Source organism: Gossypium hirsutum, chromosome D11 (genome assembly GCF_007990345.1).
Source record: "Gossypium hirsutum isolate 1008001.06 chromosome D11, Gossypium_hirsutum_v2.1, whole genome shotgun sequence".
Lineage (NCBI taxonomy): Eukaryota > Viridiplantae > Streptophyta > Magnoliopsida > Malvales > Malvaceae > Gossypium > Gossypium hirsutum.
Genome location: NC_053447.1, coordinates 13067777 through 13093822, shown reverse-complemented (window position 1 = coordinate 13093822; position 26046 = coordinate 13067777). Strand labels below are relative to the sequence as shown.

The 26046-nt window shown below is 33.7% G+C and overlaps 2 protein-coding genes and 1 non-coding gene across 4 annotated transcripts; 1 reads left to right on the top strand and 2 right to left on the bottom strand.

The window, feature by feature from the left end:
- Positions 1-8499: 8499 nt before the first annotated feature.
- LOC121223847 (U1 spliceosomal RNA) lies at positions 8500-8660 on the bottom strand. The gene has a single exon (XR_005921313.1). It is a non-coding gene; the product is annotated as a U1 spliceosomal RNA (small nuclear RNA).
- Positions 8661-8720: 60 nt separating this feature from the next.
- On the top strand, positions 8721-12819 carry LOC107924530 (fructokinase-1). Of its 2 annotated transcripts, XM_041106112.1 has the most exons (6): positions 8721-8851; positions 9036-10634; positions 10733-10983; positions 11094-11385; positions 11698-11850; positions 12169-12819. In XM_041106112.1, exons 2-6 carry the CDS (start codon positions 10281-10283, stop codon positions 12553-12555), a joined length of 1437 nt encoding a protein of 478 aa, XP_040962046.1. In that variant the 5' UTR covers positions 8721-8851; positions 9036-10280; the 3' UTR covers positions 12556-12819. The 2 variants fall into 2 exon arrangements, with proteins under 2 accessions (XP_040962046.1, XP_016710512.2); XM_016855023.2 differs by having other exon boundaries at positions 8778-10634.
- Positions 12820-12908: 89 nt separating this feature from the next.
- Positions 12909-17411, bottom strand: LOC107924531 (flowering locus K homology domain). The gene is made up of 6 exons (XM_016855024.2): positions 17094-17411; positions 15352-15601; positions 15078-15226; positions 14282-14548; positions 13534-13728; positions 12909-13268 (listed from the first exon to the last, which is right to left on the bottom strand). Exons 1-6 carry the CDS (start codon positions 17370-17372, stop codon positions 13092-13094), a joined length of 1317 nt encoding a protein of 438 aa, XP_016710513.1. The 5' UTR covers positions 17373-17411; the 3' UTR covers positions 12909-13091.
- Between the last annotated feature and the right edge of the window lie 8635 nt (positions 17412-26046).

Genomic DNA, 26046 nt, shown 5'->3' with positions numbered 1-26046 from the left:
GTTATTACTGTATTAATCACGTGTTGTAATGTAAGTCAGAGATTTAATTATTGAAGCTCTCTCACTTCTCATTTGTAGTCAAGTTAGTTGGTTTTCACATAATTAAGAAAGTTAGTTTCTCTTCGGTGAAATTAGAAAAATTTTTTAGAGAGCCGAAATTAAATTGTAATTTTTATAATAGCAAAAATACAATTTCATCATTTTAATAGCTTATATTTTTATAATTTTTATCTTTATAATTTTTAAAGGATTAAATCAAAATTTTATATTTTTAAGGAAGGCTAAAATGTTTACCTCTACTATTTTAAAATTTTAAAGGGTTTATTTTCTTTGCAGGGCCAGGGCTCTACCAACCCCTAGTTTTGCCCCCTGTTCTTCTTCTTCCTCTTCCTTCAATAATTTTTTATACCATTCATGGTAACTTTATAATAAAAAAATCACTCATTATCTTTTGATAAATTGTGATTTTATTCATCCAAAAGTACATAATTGTTTTGGTACCAAAAATATAAATAACATTTTTAGTTCCAAATAAAGACTTGAAGGCAAAGTAATTGTGAGAAGCAATCCAAAAAAATGTAAGATGTTTAATAGTTTATGTTGATAGCAGCTTCGTATTGAAAATTCAATAAATTTATACCATCATTTTTACAAAAATGATATTAAACAAATTATTAATATTTGTAATTCTATCTGGATTGAAGGCCCCCTGTGATACAGAAGAAAAAAGTATACGAAAGCTATCCAAGGTCAAAGCTTTCAAAAGTCAAAACTTCAAACAAACGGAAAACACATTTCATTCCAAATAATCTCCTCTCTAAAATTCAACGTTTAATTCTGTATTAACTCATTACCCCATCTATAAATTCTTGCCTATCATATCACAGAACAAAGAAAAGTAAGCGGCTATCTATATCAAAGAAAATGACAGATTGCATCGGTAAGCTTCCCCCCCCCCCCAATTGAAGCCAAAAGTAACAAATCATGGCTTAAGTCTTTAATAAAACCTATTTTCTTTCTCAGAATTAACAATGTTTGTAAATCTTTGCCGACTACAGATTCAGGAAAGAGCTCGTGGGCAGAGCTGGTGGGAATAAACGGCGAGGTGGCGGCACACATCATCGCAAAAGAAAATCCAAAGGTTAGCGTCCAAATCGTAAAAGGAATGATGGTGACCATGGATTTTCGTTGTGATCGAGTACGTGTTTGGGTGGACAACTATGGAATTGTGAAGACCACGCCTCACATTGGCTAACAATTAATCGTTTATGCTGTGTGCATGGATCAATGAATCGCAAAAGGCTTGAATAAGCTAAGCTATTAGCATTAAATACAAGTAAAATACTCATGTTTGATTCATTAATTTGTAAAATTTAATAAAGTGATGATATGTGTCATGTTAATGAAGTGTTGATTTTTTTTTAAGAATAAACTAAGTTTTAATCATCTTTATATCACAAAAAAATTAATAAAGTGATTAATTTAATAAATCTATAAAATATTCATTGATTGTCTCAATCTATTACTAATGCATAAAATAAATTGAAATTGAGCTTAATTTATTTTGTTTTATGCATTTCTCCCTCTTTGGAAATATATCTCAACACTAGTAAATATTTATCATTATTTTAGATTACGACTTCTTACATAAAAAATTTAAATACTTTGATGAGACGTATATCTATTATATATATCTCTACACCTTGAACAGAGTCTTTGGATCCTTATCCCTCATGATTAAGCCTAAGAACCACTTTTCGTAGCCAACTTCTCGGTGCAACTCCTTGAGAAACCTCTTTAAGAGAACTCCTTGAACCCCAAGAGGCATAAGGATCAACCTAACAACCATTTATGACACCAATTTCCATATCTCATCCGAAATGATTGACAACATGTCCAATTGCCACCCTAATCACCCTACTTAGGTTTACCATGGCAAATCGATTGACTTATCCACCCATGTTTGTAACACCCCCATACCAAACCCGATTGCCAGGTCATAGCACAAGGTGTTACATTCGTTGTCGGAGCAACTGATGTTAAATTCAATTCATTTCATCATTTTAATCGTACTACTAATACCAAATAGCGTTTACAACATAATTTAAAAACCTATCTTAATTCAATTCGAACTTTCAGTGGCACTCATAACAGTTTATAATTGCATCAGGACTAAATTAAAAAGTTTTCAAAACCTCGAGCCATTGCTGCAACATTCGGGGTTCCTCGTTATGATGTCACTCACTGACTTGAGCTCCTCGTGATGTGGTACATTTGATGTCGCGATGTGCACCCTGTTTCGTCCATTTTTCCATACTTCAAGTTTTACCACCTAAGTCTCGTTTAATTAATATATTCCAAATCAACTCAACTAATGTATCATTCATATCATTCACATGTATCTATTTTCATAATTTCAACATGTAACAGCTCACCCGACGTAGACCGTATCGATATGTTGTTTAGCGTATAGTTGAATAAGCCAGGGTAGAAAGAGGGTGAGATTGTTGAACTATCCGTTATAAGTTTGGGTGGCATATTGCATGGATTCGAAGTACACCCATTGGCGGAACACCTTGCTGGAATTTGCCATTTAGCAAATTCTAGGGTTTGGCGGACTCTTTTGTGTGGCAATACGCCAACCCCAAATACTTGGGGTGAACTCATTAGTTCGCGGATCGATAGACTTACTTTTCATGTTTTAGCGTGAAAACTATGGCAGTGAGTATCGTTAGAGTTTAGTTGAAACCTAGTTGGAATTGAACTAGAGTATTGTAGATAATAGCTTGATGTATTTAGGTAGTTAAATGACTTGTTTAGTTGGATTATTTTAGTGTACAAGCAACAATTGAGTCAATCTTATCAAATGGAATAGAATTTAAGGCTTATTGAACAAGAGGATGTACTAAGTGAAAAAGTGAAACTTAAGGGTCAGTAGGTAAAGGCTAAGTCACTTGGATTGGCAAAGGAAGGAATCCGCCAATGAATTATCTAGGGCAGGCAATCTCCTAGGAAATCGAGAAGATAAGAATTTGAAACCCACAGGAGTAAATGTTATATATCCAATGACCGACATAAGGTTTCCCATCTAAGGTTGCAAGAAAAAAGGGGAAGAACTTGGATAAGGCGCATGCTACAAATTAAGAAGAGTCAACTAGTGGTGGACTTCAAGAAAAAAGGGAAGACAAAGACCACCTTGATACAATCTGCTAATGGCCAAAGATGACTAAGGGTGAGTTTGGATGGGCGGTGCGTTTACCTGCGGTTAGTGTAAAAATAGCGGTAGCGGTGAGATTAGATACTGTAGTGATACTGTAGCGTGAGACAAAAAATAAGCTAAACGCATTGCATCGCACCCAATCGCCCATCCAAACCCACCCTAAGGAGTGGAAAAATATCTTTTATTGTTTCATTCTTTAAGTTTAAATTTTGTTATGGCTGTCACTCAGAAACACACTAAGTTCTAACGAACTTACCAGTGGTCTACTTATTTGTAGGATAAAGTTTTCCCCTGGGAATTTAGTTGAGGATTGAGCTAGTCTTCGCCAATTTGAAGGAGAATGAGGTGGTCGTCGTAACATACGTATAGAGGAACACTCCTAGAGGTTACGCCTCAAGGGTTGGGTCGAGTCATAAACTTTCAAGTTTGATAGTCAACTTTTAAATGGATTGTAAAGTAGCGATTTTAAAAGTTGTACATGCTAGTGTAGGATATTGTGTATTGTTAATTAGTCGAGAATAGAATTTAAATGTGTTAGCCAGTTATTTAGGATCTGTATCATCCTAGACCCAGACTCGGAGAGCGGGTCAAGTAAGGGGTGTTACATTTTGTTTTCAAATAACACGGCCTAACAACAAAAGGATATGGCCTTGAGAACTCTAAAAATTCAATCTACTTCCTCCTAGGTAAGTACTTGGGTTTTCCTATTCATAATGGAAAAATCTATCGTGTTGATTACAAGTTCATTATTAAGAAAGTGAAGTAGAAACTTAGTATGTGGAAGAGTAACTTTCCATCCCGAGTAGGTTGACTCACTCTTCTTCATTCAACCTAGCTACTATTCCAAATTACTTCATGCAATGTTGATCACTTACAACTAGTATTTGTAATGACCTGGATAAAATTTGACGTAACTTTCTTTAGAGGTATTCAGATTCTCTAAAACATATTCATCTCATCAATTGGGAAACAATTACACAGCTTAAAAAAGAAAGAGAGAGAGAGGTTTGGGCATATGATCGACCTGGGGGAAAAATCAAGCTTATCTCATGAAGTTGGGTTGGCATCTAGGGAAGGAAGGTTCTAAGCCTTAGGCTCGTATCCTTCATAAAATATATATATGCGGTAGAGAAAATACAGTTGCTAGAAGGAATTCCTCGGTGACATGGTCACTATTAAGAAGATAGGCTTTTTTTCTCTAGCAATGTACAAAATGGCTAATTCGTAATGGGAAGAAAACTAGATTCTGGTATGATAATTGGCTTGGTGAGGGCCAATTACATAGTATAGTAGAAAGACCCCTCGATGAAGAAATGTTGACTTTCAATGAGGCTCAAAGGGTATTGGATGCATCTCATAACAATCAACTTTCTTTCATCCTCCCAAGAAATATTATGGATAAGTTTACCAGCATTCCCACCTTAGTTGTTGAAGATTTGGATGATATTACAAGCTGGGGTCAATAAAATGATGGTCAATTTACAATGGATGCGGTTTGTAACTGGTTCTGGATCTATCAAATGCTAATAATGATTTGGGCCAAGGAAATTGGCATTGGTTGTGGAAACGTAAATTAACTCTAAAACTTAATTTCTTCCTCTAGGAAAATAATCCCATTATTTTCCCTACCTTAAACTTCCTGAGCAGAAAAAGTATGTAGATTGAGGATTGCTGTGTGCTCTGCAAAAATCATGAAGAAACAGTAGAGCACTTGTTTTAGCATTGTACAATTAACACAAAGATTGGGGGAACTTAACTTAAATGGCTTTGACCAGTCTAAATTAGAGGGTATGGTTAAAGGAGAACGTTGAATCAAAAGCATTTCATAACAAGCATCGTATCCCAATGTATTTGATCTTCAATTTCTACCTCTAGAAGATATGGTTGCTGTGAAATGCTAAGATTTTTGACCCTAAGTTTAACCTTCAGGATTCGGGGAGAAAGGTAATTAGTAGGGTGGTTGAGTTTTTTGCTATAACTGGTAAGATGAATATCTGACCTGTAATGACCAAATTTTAAGTGGTCTCAGGAAATGTAGTTTCAGAGCTTCATTTCTATAAATTGAGTCTATAAAGGTAAAGTGGATATATTTACGGAGTTATTATGAAAATATATTAAAGATTGGTTAAGTAATTTAACTGGGAAAATAGTTAATTCAAGCTCAGGAATTAAAGTGTAAAAGTCTAATTGCTATTGAGTTTTAATTTAGAAAAAGCTTGAGGACTTAGATAGCAATTATCCAAAGGGTCAAAAAAGTTATTTAACAAATTTTAAATAAGAGTTAATGGAGAATAATGATGAATTACACTTAGTTTAAGTTTATAATTAAAAATAACTCAATCAATGAATTACCTATAATTAATTAAGTTTAATTAAATACTAATCTAAGTATAAATGTTAAGTTAGTGGAAGGAAAGATGAAGTATTCATCTTCTCCAACCGTCCATTCTAAAGGAAAGCAAAGAAAGAAAACATTAAGCTCATTCAAGCATTCGACCACCAATTTAAAAAAGTAATTAATCTATTTTCTTCAAATTTTTATAGATTTATGGTCATGGGAGTTTGATTTAAATAGCCCATGTATCAATTTGCTCAGTTATTTAGTTTTTAGCAAGTTACCATTAGAGAGGAATTGATGAATTAGGCTTGAATTTGAAGAAACTGATAGTTCGTAAACTTAGATTATGATAAGGACTAAATTAGAAAGTAAATTGAAATTGTTAAATAAATTTGTAACATCAGGGGATAAATTGAAAATTGTCATGAGACTATGCTATAGATGGAAAGTACAAGGTCTCTAATGAAATAATGTGAAATCAAATTTTGATATGATATTAAATATTGAAAAATACAAGTATCTCAAATATAGGGACTAATATGAATAAAATGAAAAATATGGTTGACTATGTATTTGATTGTGTATTGGACTTAATAATTGGTATAAATGGTTGAATTGATTGGAATTGTGATCATAGTTACTCCGGTAATGAATGTGGCATGTCGTAACTCGGACCCGACGATCGGGTCAAGTATGGGGTGTTACATGATCCTTTCCCAACATAACCCTGATCTCTTGGGTCCCTGTAGCTTAAGGGGTTTTTAAATTAAACACTAATGGATCATTTATTGGTAACCAAGGAAAAGGAAGGGCTAGCACTTCAATCAGAAATGATAAAGGCAAATGGATTGGAGGATGCTTCAGGCATATTTTGCTCGTCACCAATGTCAAAGCTTTACTTTGGGCAATTAGCGATGGGTTAGCCTTAGCTTTACAACACAATATTGCTCATCTTGAATTTGAAAGTGATGCCACTACTGATGTTAGTTTTATCTGTAATAGCGAAACTAACAATCTTGTTTCGTTTACACTTGTGAATGGTTGCAAGTCCCTAATGTCTAAGTTCATTTCGACTTCACTCAAGCACATTTATAAGGACGGTAACCAATGTGCAAACCAGTTAGCTCGACTAGAGAACATCTTTCAACAAGATAACCAAAGCACCGTTTGTAATAGAAATATTTGTGCTTTTGTGGGGAACCCTTAGACTTGTATTGAAGCAATCTTAAAATTTGATGCCTATAGATTCACTATGTAACGAGTCTTAATTTGATTAATATTATCCTTCTATTTTGACCAAAAAAAGTGTGAAAAAGTAAAACTCACACTAAATGAAAGAAAGCCACTTCTCTTATCCATTGATAGTCAAAACAAAGCCTTAAAGGCTTTATAAATTGATTGATCACAGTTCTCAAAAACAGTTCCAAATATTGGGTTCATGTTGAAAACTTGAATGCTAAATTGTTGAAGTTGGAATAAATGCTAACCATTTAAGAAAACCCTACTATTTTTATACACTAAATCTTTTACAGTACGTTTGGTTCACTAAAATGAAATAGGACTGTAATGGAATAATCATTCTGTGGGAATGAAATAAAGCCGTAATTGAATGAGTATTATAATAGTATTTATGCGTTTGGTTGAGAGGAATAAATATGTAATAGCAAAAAAAATGCTCGAATAACGAATATGCCCTTTTATATTTTAATGTATTTTTCAAATCAATTTAATATTAAAGAATAATATTTAAATATAAAATATTAAAATATTTTCTATATTAAAATATATAAAATATTTTATATTAAATTATATTTAAATATTTAAAACATTTTATATTTATATTTTTTGAAATTTTGAAATAATATTTTATATTAAATTATATATTAAAAGATTTTTTTTATTTTCTCTATCTTCTTCATCTTGGTTAGTCTCTTCTTTCTTCCAAATTCATCTTCATCTTCCTCTCCAAATTTTAACGAACAATGGCTAACCATAAGAGCTCCTACTATCCATTCATATGCATGCAATTAACAGGTTAATAATATTTTGCATGAGCAGGACAGTAACTTGTATGATGCATGACCAGTGATTCAATTCTTTAATCTTAAGAAATCATGACATATTTGTACTGAACCAAAAAATACCTTAGTGGAAGTAAACTGATTATATTCATGCATTAGAATTCATATTGGTTGAATTTAACAATTTGCTGATGCAAGAGCAGCAACTGCCGGCGAACTCCAGCAAGTAAAGCCTAGTCTCAATTAAATCCCATATAGGCACTTATTAATCGCAATTTCTAGTACTTATATTCACGGATTGCGTTAAGGCTTTCCTTAAACATAGGTTTGTCAATGTTAGCACAAATCTAGGAGACTATTGACATTTTTAACCTCAGGTAGCACATTAAATATGCTTCTGATTTAAAAACTCAAAGAAGAGCCGCAGCACTTAAAAGGAAATGGTCCTAACTAGTAAATACTATAGCTGATTAATTTGTAAATGACCACGTATAAAACTGATTACAGGAGACAAAATTCCATAAAGCTTTGTGAACAATACAATTTCACAGCCAATAAAGCAATTTTTGAGCAAGCAGTGAACATACGCAGAAACAAAAGATGTAGAAGGAATATAATCAGAAGTATATATAATAGAACTATTATACTCCAATCCATGTATTTGGAATATCCAAGTCTAACACTTACTCCATGGGCTCAGCTCTTAACGCTGCCCTTGAAGGGCATGCTTAAAATATTCAGAAGTATATATAACGAGGCTGTCGGGTTGGATGGTGAGAATTTGGGGTTAATTTTTTATTTCACACGCTCAATCTTCCATTGAGTAAAGGGAAAATCAACCAAACAATTGGACTGTAATCTACTTACATTCTCCCAACCAAACATGCTCTAAATAACAAATTTTTAAAATATTAAATTTGGCAGGGACCGCGCGTACGCAGGCCCCCTCTCTCACAAATTATGACGTGCACTCTCCCACTTGGGGAGATGTTAAGCTGGCGCCCTCACCGAGTGCAATGTGAGTCGCCAACCTAGGCCATGGGCCTCATTGATCGCCCATACGCCCCGTCCAGGTAAGTGAGTTTAATGTTGGTGCTCACATTCGTTTTATAAGTTCTCCTAGCACTAACCTCCTTATGCAGCACGATGTGGGACAAGTAACTCAAAAACATAAATAATAAACCCAACATGTCGGTGAGGGAAGATGGAATTTTTTTCTGTAAATGTGTTTCTGAGACTCGGCAACTGCTAGTTAAGATTTCCAACTTGTGGGTGGGTTTCTTCCCTAATGAAGGGCTTCAGGCGGCCCTTTGTTTTAAGATAAAATGCTTTTCTTCTTTACTTGGCTTTTACTGGTTTCTAGTTTCGCTTTAAAGCTTCATTGGTCTTGTTGAGAAATTGAGCATCATTTTTGGGTTAAATCAAAAAATGGTTTCCTTTTTGCATCTTTTTGCAGAAGCTCGGAGGTGTGCAGTGCTGAGCACTGATTAGCTGAGAATTAACAGTCAAAGATGTGATTACCGTCAGCTTCTGGACGGTGAAGGTACCACTGCAGGTCTATTCTATTCAGACTAATGGGGTAGAAACGCCACCCTGGGGATAATGTTAGTTTGAATTCGCAACCTGATGATGATGATGCATACAGACCATCTGTTCCAACCATGATCAACATCCACAAAGACTAATACTTCTCTTCCAATTGTATTTGCATATCAATTGATTATCCATTAGTTGCAACAGGTGTGAAGTAATTAGAAGTCTTATCTGACAGTGCTTTCGTGGGTTTCATTGCAGAGTTAACAGTTACATAGCTTGTTCAGTCATCTGTGATCACCTAACATAATGTTCAAGTTCATTTCGTATATTTGTAAATTTAGTCCATAATAGGCACATGGATGCATACTTACTCATAAATATGGTCTTTGCACAAGCTAATAAAGAAGCATTAACAGCAGAAAATTAGCTGCAGGAGTTTTATGCCTACTTGTCTCACTCTCCACCTAGCACTTATTTTGGAGATTGAGTTACATCTTCATGAAACTTTCTTTTCCTAGTGCTTTTTAATCTTTTAACATTGTCTGGCAAGCACTGTGTTGAATTTGCAGTTAATGCTACATTTCTTGCATTCTCTATGACCTATATTTGTCTCTGCATCAGACACAAGCATGAAGATGATTCTTGTTATACTAAGATATTATTAGTGCCCGCTGTCAATTTAGTACAAGATTGCAATAGAGATGAGTTTGGTTCGGTTTAGTTGAGTTTTTCGAATGATACAGTTTCACTTCTTGATTTTATATATTTAGGACTTTCGAATTTATTTTATCACTTAAATAAGATAATCAATAATACTTGTATTTCATAAACCAGTTTTGGTTAGTGTTATGCTTGTAATTTACTGATTTGAACCCATGGGTTTGAAAATTTGACATCCATCATTTCCAATCTTTTGAAACCTATTGAACCAAATTTATGAAAAATGAAATTTCATTCCATTCAACCATTCTCTACTCAAATGTCAACTTGAAATATGCTTAAAAGACTCGCAACGTCAACTTTGCCAGAAAAAACGAGTCAATCCTTCTTACTTTCCCTTTAAATAAACTTCAACTATCCCGAGTTTCACTCATTTCTATTACTTCTCTCAATTTCCCCCTTACGCTTCTTCTTTGACTCGTTGTTTACTATTTGATTCAGCTGAATGCATCACCAATCCATAGCCTTTAAACCCCTCCAATTCCCTTTCCCGCCCCGCCTTCACCCTCCTAACGCTATCCCTTCTCGCCGCCTGTTTCCCCTCCATCTAAACACCACCGCTTATTCTCCCTGCTCTGCCTCTAGCTGCCAGAGTTTCCATATCCCTCTTCCCACTCACCCTCCTCGCTCCCTCCCCTCCTCCAACTCCACCAAAAACGCCGCCCTCAAAACCGTCGATGTCGCCACTCTCGGCAATCTCTGTGTTGATATTGTTCTCAATGTTCCCAAATTACCCCCGTCTTCTAAAGGCGCTCGCAAAGCCATCATGGAACAGTTATCCTCTTCTCCTCCCGACAAGGTAAAAGAAAAATACTCTTTTCAAACGGGGGTTTACAAATTCATGGGTTTTATGGAAAAATCACTAACTTTTGTCTATGTTTTCTTTTTGGGTTATAGCAATACTGGGAAGCTGGTGGAAACTGTAATGTAGCTATAGCAGCTGCAAGGCTGGGACTCAATTGTATTACAATAGGTTATGTTGGTAATGAAATTTATGGGAAGTTTCTTCTAGATGTGCTTCGTGACGAAGGAATTCGCATGGTGGGAATGAATGAAGAAGCTGATGTTGTTAACAGTCCAAGTGCTTCTCATCAAACTCTCTTATGCTGGGTGCTTGTTGATCCTTTACAAAAGCATGGTTTTTGCAGGTAAAAAATCAAAACATGTCTTTTCTCTGTTCGTCAACAAAGGGTCGCCAATTTTGTTAGAGAAAATGGTTGCTAAACGTTTTATCTGTTCCTGTTTATTGTTTCATTAGTCCAGCTGATTTTTTTGAGGAGCCTGCTTTTAGCTGGATGAGTACACTTTCTGAAGAAGTAAAGAGGGGGATTAAGCGATCGAGAATCCTGTTTTGTAATGGTTATGATTTTGATGAGCTTTGCCCTGGTTTGATATTGTCAGCTGTTGACTATGCAATTGAAGCTGGTACATCAGTGTTTTTCGATCCAGGGCCGCGTGGGAAGAGTCTTTTACGCGGAACCATGGAAGAACAAAAGGCACTTAGGCATTTCTTGAGGATGAGTGATGTCCTCCTTCTAACATCTGATGAGGTTTGTGGCACTTCTTTTCACTGAATCAATGGGCATTTTTAATCTGATGATCTTTGTGGATGAGTAATGTGTAGTGTATTGCCAACATTGTCTGCCTGAAAACGAAGTTTTTTGGATTATTGAGCGTTGGTGAGGAGTACTCCTTACCCTTCATAGATAATAAATATGCCTGCTACTATGGAGTTTGGAACTTTGAATTCCTGTAGGAACCATTTGGCCTTCTATAGTATTTGATGTGAACTGTATCTTTCTATCTCCTAGCTTTATTGGCTGTTTACCTAATTAGTTGCATTTGCATTAATGAATTTTCAGGCCGAATCATTGACTGGCATAGCGAACCCAATACTAGCAGGACAGGAGTTGCTGAGGACAGGGGTCCGCACTAAATGGGTGGTTGTGAAGATGGGCCCTAGGGGTTCAATTCTGATAACCACGTCAAATATTACATGTGCATCTGCATTTAAGGTGAGTTATAGGTCGCAATTCCTTGAATATCTTTTCAATTTGCTTTAAGCTAAGGTGGTTTTTTTCTGTTTCTTGAAAATGTACTTTTGTAACTCTTTGATACTGTAAGATATGATTTACAAAAATTTTAGGGACATACAAAACATATATATGTTTCTCTTAACAATTTAGACCAGCCACGCTTAAAACATCTATTTGTCCCCGAATATGACATCTATTGTCTGAAAGTTTTCCATTACTATACATTAAGTTATATCTGGCCATTCTTTTGAAATTAATCATTCTAATGTCTCTCGATTATTTCAAATATTTCATCAGGTGAAAGTCATGGACACCGTCGGCTGTGGAGATAGTTTTGTTGCAGCTATTGCATTCGGTTTTATACACAATATTCCCTTGGTTACAACATTGGCATTTGCAAATGCTGTGGGGGCTGCTACTGCCATGGGTTGTGGTGCCGGTAGGAATGTAGCAGCACTGAAGCAAGTAGTAGAACTCATGGAAGCACCCAACCTCAACGAGGATGATGAATTTTGGAATGAGCTATTGGGTGAACATTTGGACTCCCAAGAGGTTACTTTTCTGTCGAAAATGATTTTAAATGGAAGCAATGGCAGGATGAATCGTGTTACATTTCAAAAGGCAGTTTCTGAATTGCTGCCTAAGCTTAAATCAAGTCAACTAGAGGGCACACTGTCATGTTGATGGATTGGAACAGGTATTAGATACTCAACAATGGTTTAAAGTATACGTATGGTAAACTCAAGAACGAGTACGATTGGGATCAGATTGAAATGGTTACTAGAAGATCTTCAAGTGAGTTCATTAACACATTTTTGGCGACAGTCAGTAATACCTTGATACATAGCTATGTAAAAATAGATGTTCCCTTGTGGTTATATTGTTTGTTATCAGCATTGGTTTTGATTTTCTAATTTTTATGCAATACCGAAAAGATTGCTTCGAAAACAGCCAACAGTTACCAGTTTGTCTCGTGTTCATTTTGCAGTATTAAATCTGAATATTCCGGTCGATATGATGTATCACTAATAGTTTTTCTTAACTATAAATCTAATATATATATATTAGAATTGAGATGTAGTAACAATCCTAGACAAAATTCACAATTTTATCCTAAAATTCAATAAACCAATAAAGGAAGGAACAATTGGGCCAAACGTAATCAAGTGCTGATTGGGACTACAAAACTTCCGATCCTAAAGTAATCCGGTACTACCTCATCAACCATAACCAGTGCCATAAATTGAACCATAGTCTATGACAGGCGCATGGCTGACATGACCATTGGCATCAGAAGACGCATAAAGAGGAGCATGTACCGGGTAAGGACTGTACTCCTCGCTGATTGATCCGCCTGGCAGACTCTGCATCGCACTTGCAGCTTCAGCAATAAAGTTCTGTATCATTCAAGAAAAGAGTGATGCATAAGATGCATGATAGAATATTGGTTATTACAACTGAATGTTTAAAGGTCTTAAATAGGGAAAAGAGGAAAACAATTCATGGTGTTTTGATACCGATCAAAACTGAATGTTCTGATAGGTTGTAGTTGAATAAAAGATATTTCGAAGTCCACTGTTAATATGCTAGGGAAAGTTGAAAAGTTAGCATAAACTTGGGAAGAAATTCAACATAACAGTAGAGCTTTTCAAACCAGATTACCTGTATCAACTGCGCAGCCGCTTGTACTTCAGAGGCAGATCCAGAAATTTCAACAGTCATATCCCCAGGCACATCTCTTGTCTCTTGTATAGCTATAGCAGCTCCACTGGCACGGCGCATATAGCTTATATTTGCACCAGATGTCCCAATTACAGCATTTGCATATGATAAAGGAATTTGCATGCGTTGTATGATCTATCCAGTATGCATAATAAGCACTAGTTAGTAATTCATTCTTGAACTTGGATCATTTGACTACTACCTGAAGCAAATAAGTAAAAGGAAATACAGGCAATATAAATAACAACCATTAATGTGGAGAGAAAAGCAGCAAAGATCAAGGATTCACAAATCAGTAGCAACTATTAAACAACATTGAAAACAAAGATGTTAAGGGTCAATGATTACAGGTTTGGATTAATGCTAACATGTGAATTACCGCCTAATGTTACTCAGCAGTTCATCCAAAGTAGTGAAGCAGCATTAACAAGTTAATCAGCTAATATTTAACAGATTGTTACATCCACAGCAGAGAGGAACGGGTGCAAACTTCTATCCCAGCCATTTTCAAGGGGCATCAAAGGACACTAGTTGTGTTTAAGCATTTGTACCTTAATATCCTTCCAAATATTGCATTCAAAACAATATTGTTTTATTTTCTAGCACCTGTTTTAGCCCAACAACTGGTGCAAGTTTACTGCAGCTAAAAGAAAAGAAAATGAAAGATGATTAGACATGAAGACTACACCTTTGTCACCACTGACTGTTTGGCCTGCACATTTGATGCAAGACCTCCCATAGAACCATGCGTCCCATATAGTGGTGGGCCCTGATAGGAATTCTTGTCATGCAAAGGTAGCTCATGAGGTTCATAACAATCATCAAACTGAGATTCAGGATAAGTATATTTTGGCTTAGAACCAAGAAGGGATTCACTATCAGCAATCGGAAAACCATGCAGATGGTGCTGGGATTGACGCACGACCATATTCTGATTGGCACTCACATTCTGCATCTGACAAGAAGCAGAACTTTAATCAATAATACACACTGTTTATAGTGTACGATTTAATTTCTATGAATCATACACCTATATATAATAAGTTGAATAACAACTACTCTGAGTAGATTGTTCAACTGGGGCAGGCACAAAGAACTCACATGTAATGATATATCTCCGAGCAAAATGAAAAGCAAAATGGACAAACTGAGTTCAACCACAGCCAAATTTAGGAAAGCTCACACAAGCACCAATATCTGCAAGGCTGACTTGCCCAAGCTGGCTTACCATCATAGTTTTCTGAGAGATTTGTAATGACTAATTTGGGCAATGCTAAAGGCCATACCAACTATTTGGGTCAAAGGATTGCTAACCCTTCATGAGAATAAACTACAGGCCCTAGTTCCGGTAACATGGTGTAATGCTAAACAAAAAGCCCTTGACAATGAGCTTTTACAGACAAAGGGTAATATTTGACATTAGAACCTTCAAACCAAATAGGTGCCAGGAACCAGTCAACTAAACCGGGATAAAAAAGGCTTACTTGCATTTCAAATACCCCAATAATGCTGCGGTGAACCAAGAACTTCCTGAGATGGCCTGCAATAAGTTCAATTGCAGCGTGTACACATGTGGGCCCACCCTCTATCTCAACAACACTATCATCTTTCAAAGAAAAAACTGGCAGGTGTTCTGTTGAAACAACAGGATAAGAGTAGCAATGTGGAAGCAGGTATATTAATAAAACAAAATACAGTTACTGAGCAGGACATCTCAGTATCTAACAGCCAAGCAATCAACATAGTTTTCATAACTACCTCCTCCAAGAACTCGAATATTGCAATTAGAAGCATCTTGAATATACTTTATAGTGGATCCTTGTCTGCCAATCAAGCTTCCTGCCTGAGTATCTGCCACTAGAAGACGTGTGATAACTCTGCCATTTGCACCTGCTGTAGTATGATCATAATCACCATCTAGACCAAGAATACGCCTATGAATCCTCAATAAGCCATCCATAGATGGAGGAATAGGAGCATCTGGTTCTTCTTTGGCAGAAACCATGACCTTATGCGAACAAAAAGATTTGATCATTAAGTAACCAATTTCACACTCATCCACTAAGTAGGGATAATCCCTGGATTTTAAGTTAGAAAACATAGAGGACTATATATTAGCAATCTTGATTAGCCTTCAAAGGAAGGCAAACAAAATTCATTTAATAACATTGAGAGCTTTAAAATCAAAATAAGGCCTCTTCAAATTCTTTTTTTTTTTAATGCTACTAGTTATTGGAATTTGATTCGATAAAGCAAGCAACTGATACGCATAATTATCTGAGCTTATACAGGTGGATAAAAACAGGTACAACCCTATCATTCAACTTAGTAGAAAAGAATCAAGTAAGAACAGTATGTCTTAACAATGGAAAGAAAGAAACCATCTAAGAAAAAAAAATGAAAAAGAATGATCCCAAAATTATAGATTGCATCAAATAATAAATCTCAAACCCACTAAATGTAGAATGTAATCAATAATAATGAAAGCCACATGCAAAAAACACAATCCAAAGCATTATAACAAGCATTTCATCATATATATATATAAGTTTCAAAATATCTTAGACATGTAAAATATAACTGAGCCCATCAACAAGGTAGCTGATTCAGGTTTCCATGTGAATCCTTGTGCACAATTTACCTATATCTATAGAACTTCGCTCACAAAGTGATAAGGATTCATACATTTATAACAACAGGCTTTAATTAACATGTTTGTAGATGTTAGTTTGTACGATTTAAAATAATAAATCGAATAGCTTGGACAATTTTAGGGTTTTTGTTTTTTGTTTTTCCTGGAAAGAGATCAATTGTTCAAGTTCTGAAGTTACCAGATAAAGTGCAAATCTTCTTGGGAACAAGGCATTTTTTATTGTTAAAACAAAAGAACTTTTCAGCACTTGTAAGGTTCAACCGGCAATCTTGAGTGTTTAACTTCTAGTTTGAAACCACTTTGGTCATTGGTTTGACGCCTAAGATTTGCGAAGGACCTGCAAACATTCATTTCGGTTATACTAACATGCTTTTATATTGCATGTTTTCTTTTTTGTTTTAAGTTGACATTAATTGGACATTGTTCTTAAAACTTTTCCTTATCCACATTATTTAAGGTTCAAACACTTGTTTTAAGAACTTGTGTTTAGTTTGTCTCTCTCTGTCTTGTCCAATCTAACACTGTTGAAACCACTGATGATAATTCCTTTCCCAAACATTAGAACATAAAACATTAACTGAGATTACTTAGTATTGCAGTTTAAATATGATACTATTAGTATTCGAATTCAAATAGTTTAAAAAGATTTAACAGTTATGAGCCACTGGATAAACATTGACCTCATTGCATTGCATCCCTAATACTGAAAACAAGAGGAAAAAAGAGACTTTAGAAACAACACACAGTAAAACAAGTGAAACAAACAAACAAAAGCCATATCATAACGTAGCATTAAACATTGTGGATGGAAGTTTGAAGAAGTGAAAGAATTTGGATGAGGACTTACAGCTCTTTCAGAGGTAGTTGGAGGTCCATCAAGAATCTTAATCCGGGCCCTTGATTCGTCGGAGATTTTCCTGATGAACTCTCCTTTTGGGCCGATGATAGTACCCACCTTCTGGGCGGGAACCAACATTCTAAAAACGTTCTCACCAGGCCATCCAGGCCACTTCTTTTCTCCATCTCCTCCCGCACCCTGCATTTCTGTCTCTTTGGGTTGAAGAGGAACCGCCAAATCTTCCGGCGTTTCAATTGCATTACGATCTTCATAACTTTCTCCTGCCATTTCTCACTTTCTTTTTCTTTTTCTTTTATGGGTTAAACTGACAAGTAAGCAAAACATAATTAATTAATATAAAGATTGTAAAGTACAAAAATAGTCAATTTTATTTAGTTCAAGTTACATTTTAGTAAAAAAATTAAATTGTTTAAAACGAAAAAAATATGATAATTGATTGTAGAATTTAACCTAAAATTTTCGTTTAAAATGATGATTTAACGTGTCACGTCAGCATACCTTTACACTGTTAACAATAATTAATAACTCAGTGACTAAAATATTATAAAATGATAATGTAGGTGACTAAAACATAACATTTCAAAAATAAATAACTAAAATGTAACATAAAAATAACTATTTTAAAAATTTACCTATAAAAATCCAAGCAAAACAAAAAGGAAACTTAATAAATGTAATTAATATCGAAAGAAATACATTAGGTTTAAACGCGAGAGAGACCGTCGGGCTGCTTTTTTGAGGTCATGTAAGCCCAACAGCCCCAAATTAAGATGGCCGATTTTTTATTTAAAAAGAAAACTGATCCCATACAATTTCTGATAAACTTATCCCAATTTTTTATTTAATTTCATTTCAATTTGCTGCTTAAACTATATAATATATAAATAATTTAAATTTTCAAAATTTTATTTAAAAATAAAATTTTATAAAATTATAAAATATATAAATATAAATTTTAAAAGTTAAAATAATATATAAAAGTTAAAAACATATATATAAATTAAGGTTCGAGAATAATAAAAAAGATCATGTTGGTCAAAAGTTAAGAACAGCCTTTACTGTTTATCCCAAAACATAAGTATGAATTTGGTAAAGGGTTTATTGTTATAAATAATATAACTACTTGAGCTTTTTATAAAAAATAAATTTTTTGCTGAGCAACAATAGTTTTCTAAACCAAATTTTTTCAACGAATCAGAGGTTCCTATAAGATATATTTTAATTGATACATACAATTAACTATTGATTACATACCATATTTTATAATACTGAAATTAATTATATTTTAAATTTTATAATATGATATTGTTGAGATTTTGTGTCCTTATTTATACTTGTATTTTTTCAAAGAGATTGATTAATAAAATTCCATAGTAAATTAAGATATTTTGTATAATTAATGCCCTCACTAGTTTTTGCACAAAAAGTAAAATAACAAAGCAAATATCAGTTTATTGATTACCTAAGGTTTAACTAATATTAAGTTGCATTATAGGGATGGATTATGTTGTAGAAAGACAACTTATATCAATAGGTAAACTAAATTATTCATAGTCAAAGGAATAAAAATTGAGCAATTGATTCAAGAGACTGTTATGTTTTCTATCAAGTCCAATTGGGGAGATATATTGTCTTAGGTTTCGAAACAGATGACTCCTAAAAAGATAGAGATATACGTGTGATTGTTTAGATTGACAATATATCAGATAGCATCTAAGTTGAATTTGTTCACTTGTGACATTCATAGTGTGATTTACCTCACTCCTAAGTAAGTGACTAACTATGCATATGTAACTCATATACTTTAATATATTGGAAGCATGTGCTCAGTAATTATTATAGCTGAAAGTTGATATGTTGAGTATATGAAGTATGTATGGCATGACTTCACTTACGATAGTGAAAATAATAACTCCATTAAAGAGTAAATAATATCCTCTTACTACCATTGTATGAATTATGAAAAAAAAAAAAACATGGCCACAAGTCATTCATCAGGGACATGTGATTTTTATTACTATTTATTAGTAATACTCTTTTTCATCGTGGAAGATGCAATAGTGACTATGAGATAAAATAATATCATATTGGGTGAACAAGTTTAACTCAAAGAGGTTAAGGATACTTGTGAAAATAGAACGCCGGCAATGACAATATATTGCAAATAAAAAAGAAATAAAAATAAAGAACACACAGAGTTTTACGTGGAAACCCTTTCGAGAAAAAAATCACGGGCAGAAGAGAAGAAAATTCACTATGTCAATTCGAATGATTACTAGAGGAGTTTCGACTACATCTATTTATAGGTTGAAAAAACCTAATTCTAATCAAAGTCAAATATATTATGCTAATAAATATTAAATATATTATACTCATAAATACTAAATCTTCTATAAAGAAGATATATTTTTTTTAACTTGACTTGCAAGCAATCTCTTAGAATTTGGGTCACACAACTCTAACAATCTCTACATTGACACAAATTCTCAACAAACAAGTTTTTCACCTCTTCCATAAAACCCCTTAAGGGTTTAACTTCAACAATGAACACCAACCAAGTCTAAGCAATACTCAAACTTGGTTATAGGAAGTGACTTAGTCATCATATCTGTAGGATTTTCATAGGTACTAATTTTGCTCACAACAATATCACCACGAGCAATAATATCATGAACAAAATGATACCGAACATCAATGTGTTTTGTTCTCTCATGAAACATTTGATCTTTTGTAAGGAATATGGCACTTTGACTATCACAAAATATTGTACTGATTTGAAGGTCTTCATTGAATTCACTAAAGAGTGCCTTCAACCAAATAGCTTCTTTACAAGCCTCAGTAATCGTCATGTACTCAGCTTCAGTGGTAGACAAAGCGATAATAGTTTGTAAAGTGTCTTTCCAACTGATTGCACAACCTCCGATTGTAAAGATATAATCTATGAGAGATCTTATTCTATCAAGGTCTCCAGCAAAATCAGCACCAACATACCCAATGACTCCATCTCTTGTTCTTCCAAACTATAAGCAAACATCAGTAGTACCTCGTAAATATCTTAAAATCCACTGAACTGCTTTCCAATGTTCTTTACCGAGATTCGTCATGTATCTACTAATTGCACTAACTGCATATGATAAATCTAGACATAAACAAACTATAGCATACATGAGAGATCCCACTGCATTAGAGTATGGAACATGTGACACGTACTCAATCTCATCATCTGATTGTGGAGACAAAGTCGATGAAAGTCTGAAATGGGTTGCTAAAGGAGTACTAATGGCTTAGCACTCTGCATATTGAACCTGCAAAGAACTTTCTCAATGTACCCCTTCTGACTTAGGTACAATTTACTTGCTTTTCTATCTCTGAAAATCTCCATACCAAGTATCTTATTTGTTGGTCCCAAATATTTCATCTCAAATTCTTCACTTAGTTGGGCTTTGACCTTTCTTATCTCTCATTTATCTTTTGCTGCTATCAACATGTCATCAACATAAAGGAGCAGATACACAAAAGAACCGTCACTGTTCTTCTTAAAGTAAACACAACTGTCAAAACTACTTCTTTTGAAATCATGAGAAGTCATAAATGAATCAAACCTCTTGTACCACTGTCTTGATGACTATTTCAAACCGTAAATGGACTTTTTCAACAAGCAAACATAGTATTCTTTTTCTAAGACTATAAAACCTCTGGTTGTTGCATGTAAATATCCTCTTCAAGTTCTTCACGCAAAAATGTAGTTTTTACATCTAACTGCTCAAGCTCCAAATCATGCATGGCCACAATACCAAGCAAAATTCGAATCAATCTATGCTTCAGAATTGGGGAGAACACATCTGTGAATTCCACTCCCGAAATTTTACTGTAACCATTTGCAACAAGCCTTGCTTTATATCTAGGTTCTTCAACTCCTGGAGTCCCTTCTGTCTTTTTAAAAATCCATTTGCAATGAACAACCTTTTTACCTTTAGGAAGTTTCACAAGATCCCATGTTCTGTTTTTGTGGAGTAACTCCATCTCCTCTTGCATAGCAAATATTCATTTTTCTGAGTCTTCACAGCTAACCGCCCCAGAATAATTAGATGGCTCTTGGTTTGCATCTATATCTTCAGCCACATTTAAAGCATAAGCAACTAGATCAGCCTCAGCATACTTCTTTGGAGGTTTAATTTCTCTTCTAGTTTTGTTTTTGGCGATAGAGTATTGTGGTAAAGAAGTAACTCTATTCTAAATTTTTGTACTGGCTTGAGGAGTCGACTCTGTTGTAGATTCTGGCTTAATCTGATACTCCGCCTACTTTTGATTTTCTTTATTGGAAGAGTCTTTAAGAGATAAGTTAGGTAGCATAGCAGTTTCATCAAAAACAACATCTCTACTAGTCACAACTTTTCTATTTTCAGGACACCATAACTTATACCCTTTTACACCAGCTTTATAACCAAGAAAAATACATTTAATGGAGCTCGGTTCCAATTTTCCATTATCAAAATGAGCATACGCAGGACACCCAAAGATCTTTAAATTAGAATAGTCTGCAGGATTACCAGACCATACCTCTTGTGGAGTCTTTTTCTCAATGGCAATGGATGGAGATCAGTTGATCAAAAAACATGTAGTAGAGGCTACTTTAGCCTAAAACGACATTGGTAAGTTGGCATTTGACAACATACATCGAACCTTCTTCATGATCATTCTGTTCATTCACTCTGCAACACTGTTTTGCTGTAGAGTAAGACGAATTGTCAAGTGTCTCACGATCCCTTCTGACTTGCACAGTTTATTAAACTCATCAGAACACAACTCTAAGCCATTGTCTATGCAGAGGTATTTTATTTATTTTCCCATCTATTTTTCAATCATAGTTTTCCAAGACTTAAATGCAGAAAACACATCGCTTTTTTACTTCAGGAAGAACGCCCAAACTTTTTTGGAAAACTCATCAATAAAAGTTAGCATATAATTAGCTTCACCTCTCGAAGGCACTCTAGATGGCACCCACAGATCAGAATGAATATACTCCAATGTTACCTTCGTGTTATGGATTCCTCTAGTGAATCGAACTCTCTTTTGCTTCCCAAAAACGCAGTGCTCACAGAAATTTAGTTTACAAATTCCTTGCCTATCAAGAAGTCCTCTTTTGCTCAATTCTGTCATGCCATTCTCACTCATATGCCCTAGGCGCATATACCAAATTTTAGTAATATCATCATCTGACAAGGAAGAGGAAGCGACAACTGCATCACCAGTAACAGTAAAACCCTGCAAAACATATAACTTGGCAGTCTTTCTCTACCCTTTCATCACAACGAGGGAACATTTGGAAATCTTTAAAACCCCAATTTTAGTTGTGTATCTGTACCTCTTTGAATCAAGAGTACTCAACGAAATTAAATTTCTCTTCAATTCTAGAACATGTCACACGTCACTAAGTGTTCTGACAACTTCGTCAAACATCTTAACTTTAATCGTTCCAACACCTGTAATTTTACATGAAGCATTATTTCCCATCAAAATAACACCTTCAGACATTGTTTCGTAAGTTGTAAACCAATCCCGAATGGGACTCATATAGAAGGTGTAGCTTGAATCAATGATCAACTCCTTGCTCACTTTAGAATTGTTGACAGAAGCAGCTAGAAGTTCACCACCACTGTAGTCTTCTACAACCAGCTTCACCGGAATTTTCTGGTTGTTTTCCCTTTTAATTCGTAACCTCCCTTTTGATATTGTTCTGTAGCTTATAGCACTCAAATTTAATGTGCCATTTCTTCTTGCAGAAGTTACAAGTTTTATCTCTGTTTGAAGACTTCGATTTACCCTTAGATTTATTGTTAGGATTCCGTTCCTGTGTCCTTCCACGATCATCATCAGGATTCCGTTCTTGTCTCCCACAAACAATGAGACTCTCTCCCTTAGAGTCGGGTTTAACCACAAGTTGTTTCATCTCATCATACAAGGTCAAAGAATCATAAACCTCATCAATTGTGAGAGACTCGTGGCTATATAAAATCGTGTCTCTAAAGGTTGAATAAGACGGGGGCAACGAATAAAGTAGAATCAACCCTAGATCTTCCTTATCATACTGAACCTCCATGGCCTCCAAGTTTGAGAGAATTTCTTTAAACACTGTTAAGTGTTCGTGCACAGACGCACCTTCCTTCAAACAATGAGCATAAAGATGCTGCTTCATATACAACTTGCTGGTTAGAGTTTTCGACATACATATTTGTTCCAGCCTCTTCCATAATGTAGCGATTGTCTTCTCTTTCATCACATCCTTCAAAATTTTGTTAGACAAATGCAGATGTAATTTTGTTAATGCCTTTTGATCCTTACGCTTATTCTCTTCATCTGTTAACGTCGAAGGCATCTTATCTATCCCTAGCAGGGCATCCTCTAGATCCATCTACGCAAGAATTGCTTGCATCTTAATCTGCCACAACGCAAATCTAGTGTTACGATCCAACAGTGAAATTTCATACTTCAAAGACGTCATTACCATGATTGAGATGAACAACCCGAAAGCTCTTATACCAATTTGTGAAAATAGAACGTCGGTAATGACAATATATCGCAAAGAAGAAAATAAAAATAAAGAACACACAGAGTTTTATGTGGAAACCCTTTCGAGGAAAAACTCACGGGTAGAGGAGAAAAAAATTCACTATTTCAAATTCGAATGATTACAAGAGAAGTTTCAACTACATCTATTTATAGGTTGAAAAAAATCTAATTCTAATCAAATTCAAACATATTATGCTAATAAATGCTAAATATATTATACTCATAAATACTAAATCTTTTAAAAAGAAAATATATTTTGTTTAACTTGACTTGCAAGCAATCTCTTAGAATTTGAGTAACACAACTCTAACAATACCCTATGGGGGTAACACACTAATGACAAAATCATTGGACAAAACATAAATTTAAGTTTCTTTTGTAATGGTGTATATTGAGGAGTCCAATTATGGTACTTTTTAGATGATTGATTCCATGACTAAATAATGTTGTAATTAATAGACAAAGAATCGGAACTTAATTACAAATTATTTAAACTCTAATTATATATGTTCAATCGATTTTCCTCTAGCTCAACACAACTTTGCATGGGTTGCAAAAGAACTGATATTGTGAACGAATGAAAATAATGAAAGAGAAATATATTTCATGTATTACTATCTGCAGTAAATGCATTTCTCGAAAGGAACAAGAGATGACTTAGAATTTAATTTAATTTCTTTCAATTGTTATTTAATTGATTGTAATTCAATAATTGAGTTCAGAGTGAAAATTAAATTAATTAGTCATCATAATTTTACTGAACGGGACAATGAAATTATTTGTTAATTGATTCTAATACAGTAAAGTCGTCATGTCTTGATAGAATTAGAATTGAGTTTAGAAAATAATTTAATTGAATAAAATAATATTTTGATAATAAAAAACTGGTTATTGGGTTGGATAATTATATGAGCTTATTTTAATTAAAATTAAAAATAGACTGCAAATATTATTATACCAAATATATGAAAGGCCCAAGGAGCCCATATAATCATAGGGGTGGGTGACACACTAGGTATTCCAGCGTGCTAGTGCCGCACACCACATAGAATTCTAAGGGAATTATGGGTTTTAAATTAAAATATTGTTTTTCCCTCTCTCAAGTAAAACTCTTGTGATTTTTCATATAAATAGAAACTATGAGATAGTTAAATTGACACACATGATATACATGGATACTCTATTGAATTTTAGGAGAATTTATTTAACTACAAAATAAAGTAAATTTTCGGTTTTGGTTTACCGGAGATAAAGTAAACTTTCCCCACTAGAAAGTTATAATTTTATTCTGTGATTTATTTGTGATAAGAGACCACTCTCTTAGCAACCAAGAGTTCAAGTATAGTGAAAAAGATCATTTTGGTTGAAAGTCAAGAATATGCAAGTCTCATTAGTCTATAAACACATATACTAATTTTGATGAAATTTACTGTCATAAATAACACAACAATAATTCAATTTTATGAAATTTTTAAAATTTCGTTGTGCCACAAAATTATTTTCTTAAAAAAAATTTTAATAAATATTTAATTGGTTAATTTATTAAATTTCACATTTTAAAATTATTTTTTTTATAAATATGTAAACTTATAATTATTTTTCAACATATATATTTTTAGATGTTGAAATTTTTATTAAACTTATTAGTAAAAAAAATTTGCATAAATAATTGATAGCATATTAATAATTTTATAATTTTAAAGATATAAATTAATAGCATATGATCTTTAACATAATAGCAAATTATAACATTTTATAAACAATTAATAACAAAGACATAAACACTTCATAATATTTTAGTAAATATTTTATAATAGGATTAAGAGTGCAAAAAGTCCTCAAATTTTTTCAAAAAAAGTAATTAAGTCTTTTTTTTTTGCACTCATTTTGGTACTTGAATTTTTAAAATGCATCAAAAAGGCCCACAAACCTTTTCAAAAAAAAGCAATTAAACCCCTACTTTTTTTTTACACTCAATTGGGTACTTGAACTTTCAAAATGTATCAAAAAGACCCTCAAACTTTTTTCAAAAAAAATAATTAAGCCCCTGCTTTTATTAAAAATTAGAAAAAAATTTTATAAAAAATTAAAATCTATAAAACCTATAAATATTATTAAATTTTAATAAAAAAATTTAAATATTAAAAATTATAAAAATATATCTAAAAATTATAAAAGAAATATAAAAAAATTTGTAAATTTTTATAAAAAAATCGTAAAAATTTATAAAATATATAGAAATATAAAATTTTATAAAATTGTAAGTAAATTATAAAAAAATGTAAAGAAATATAAATTTCGTAAAAAAAATTTATAAAAATTATCGTACCAAAAGAAATATTTTATAAGTTTTCTATAATTTTTATTGATT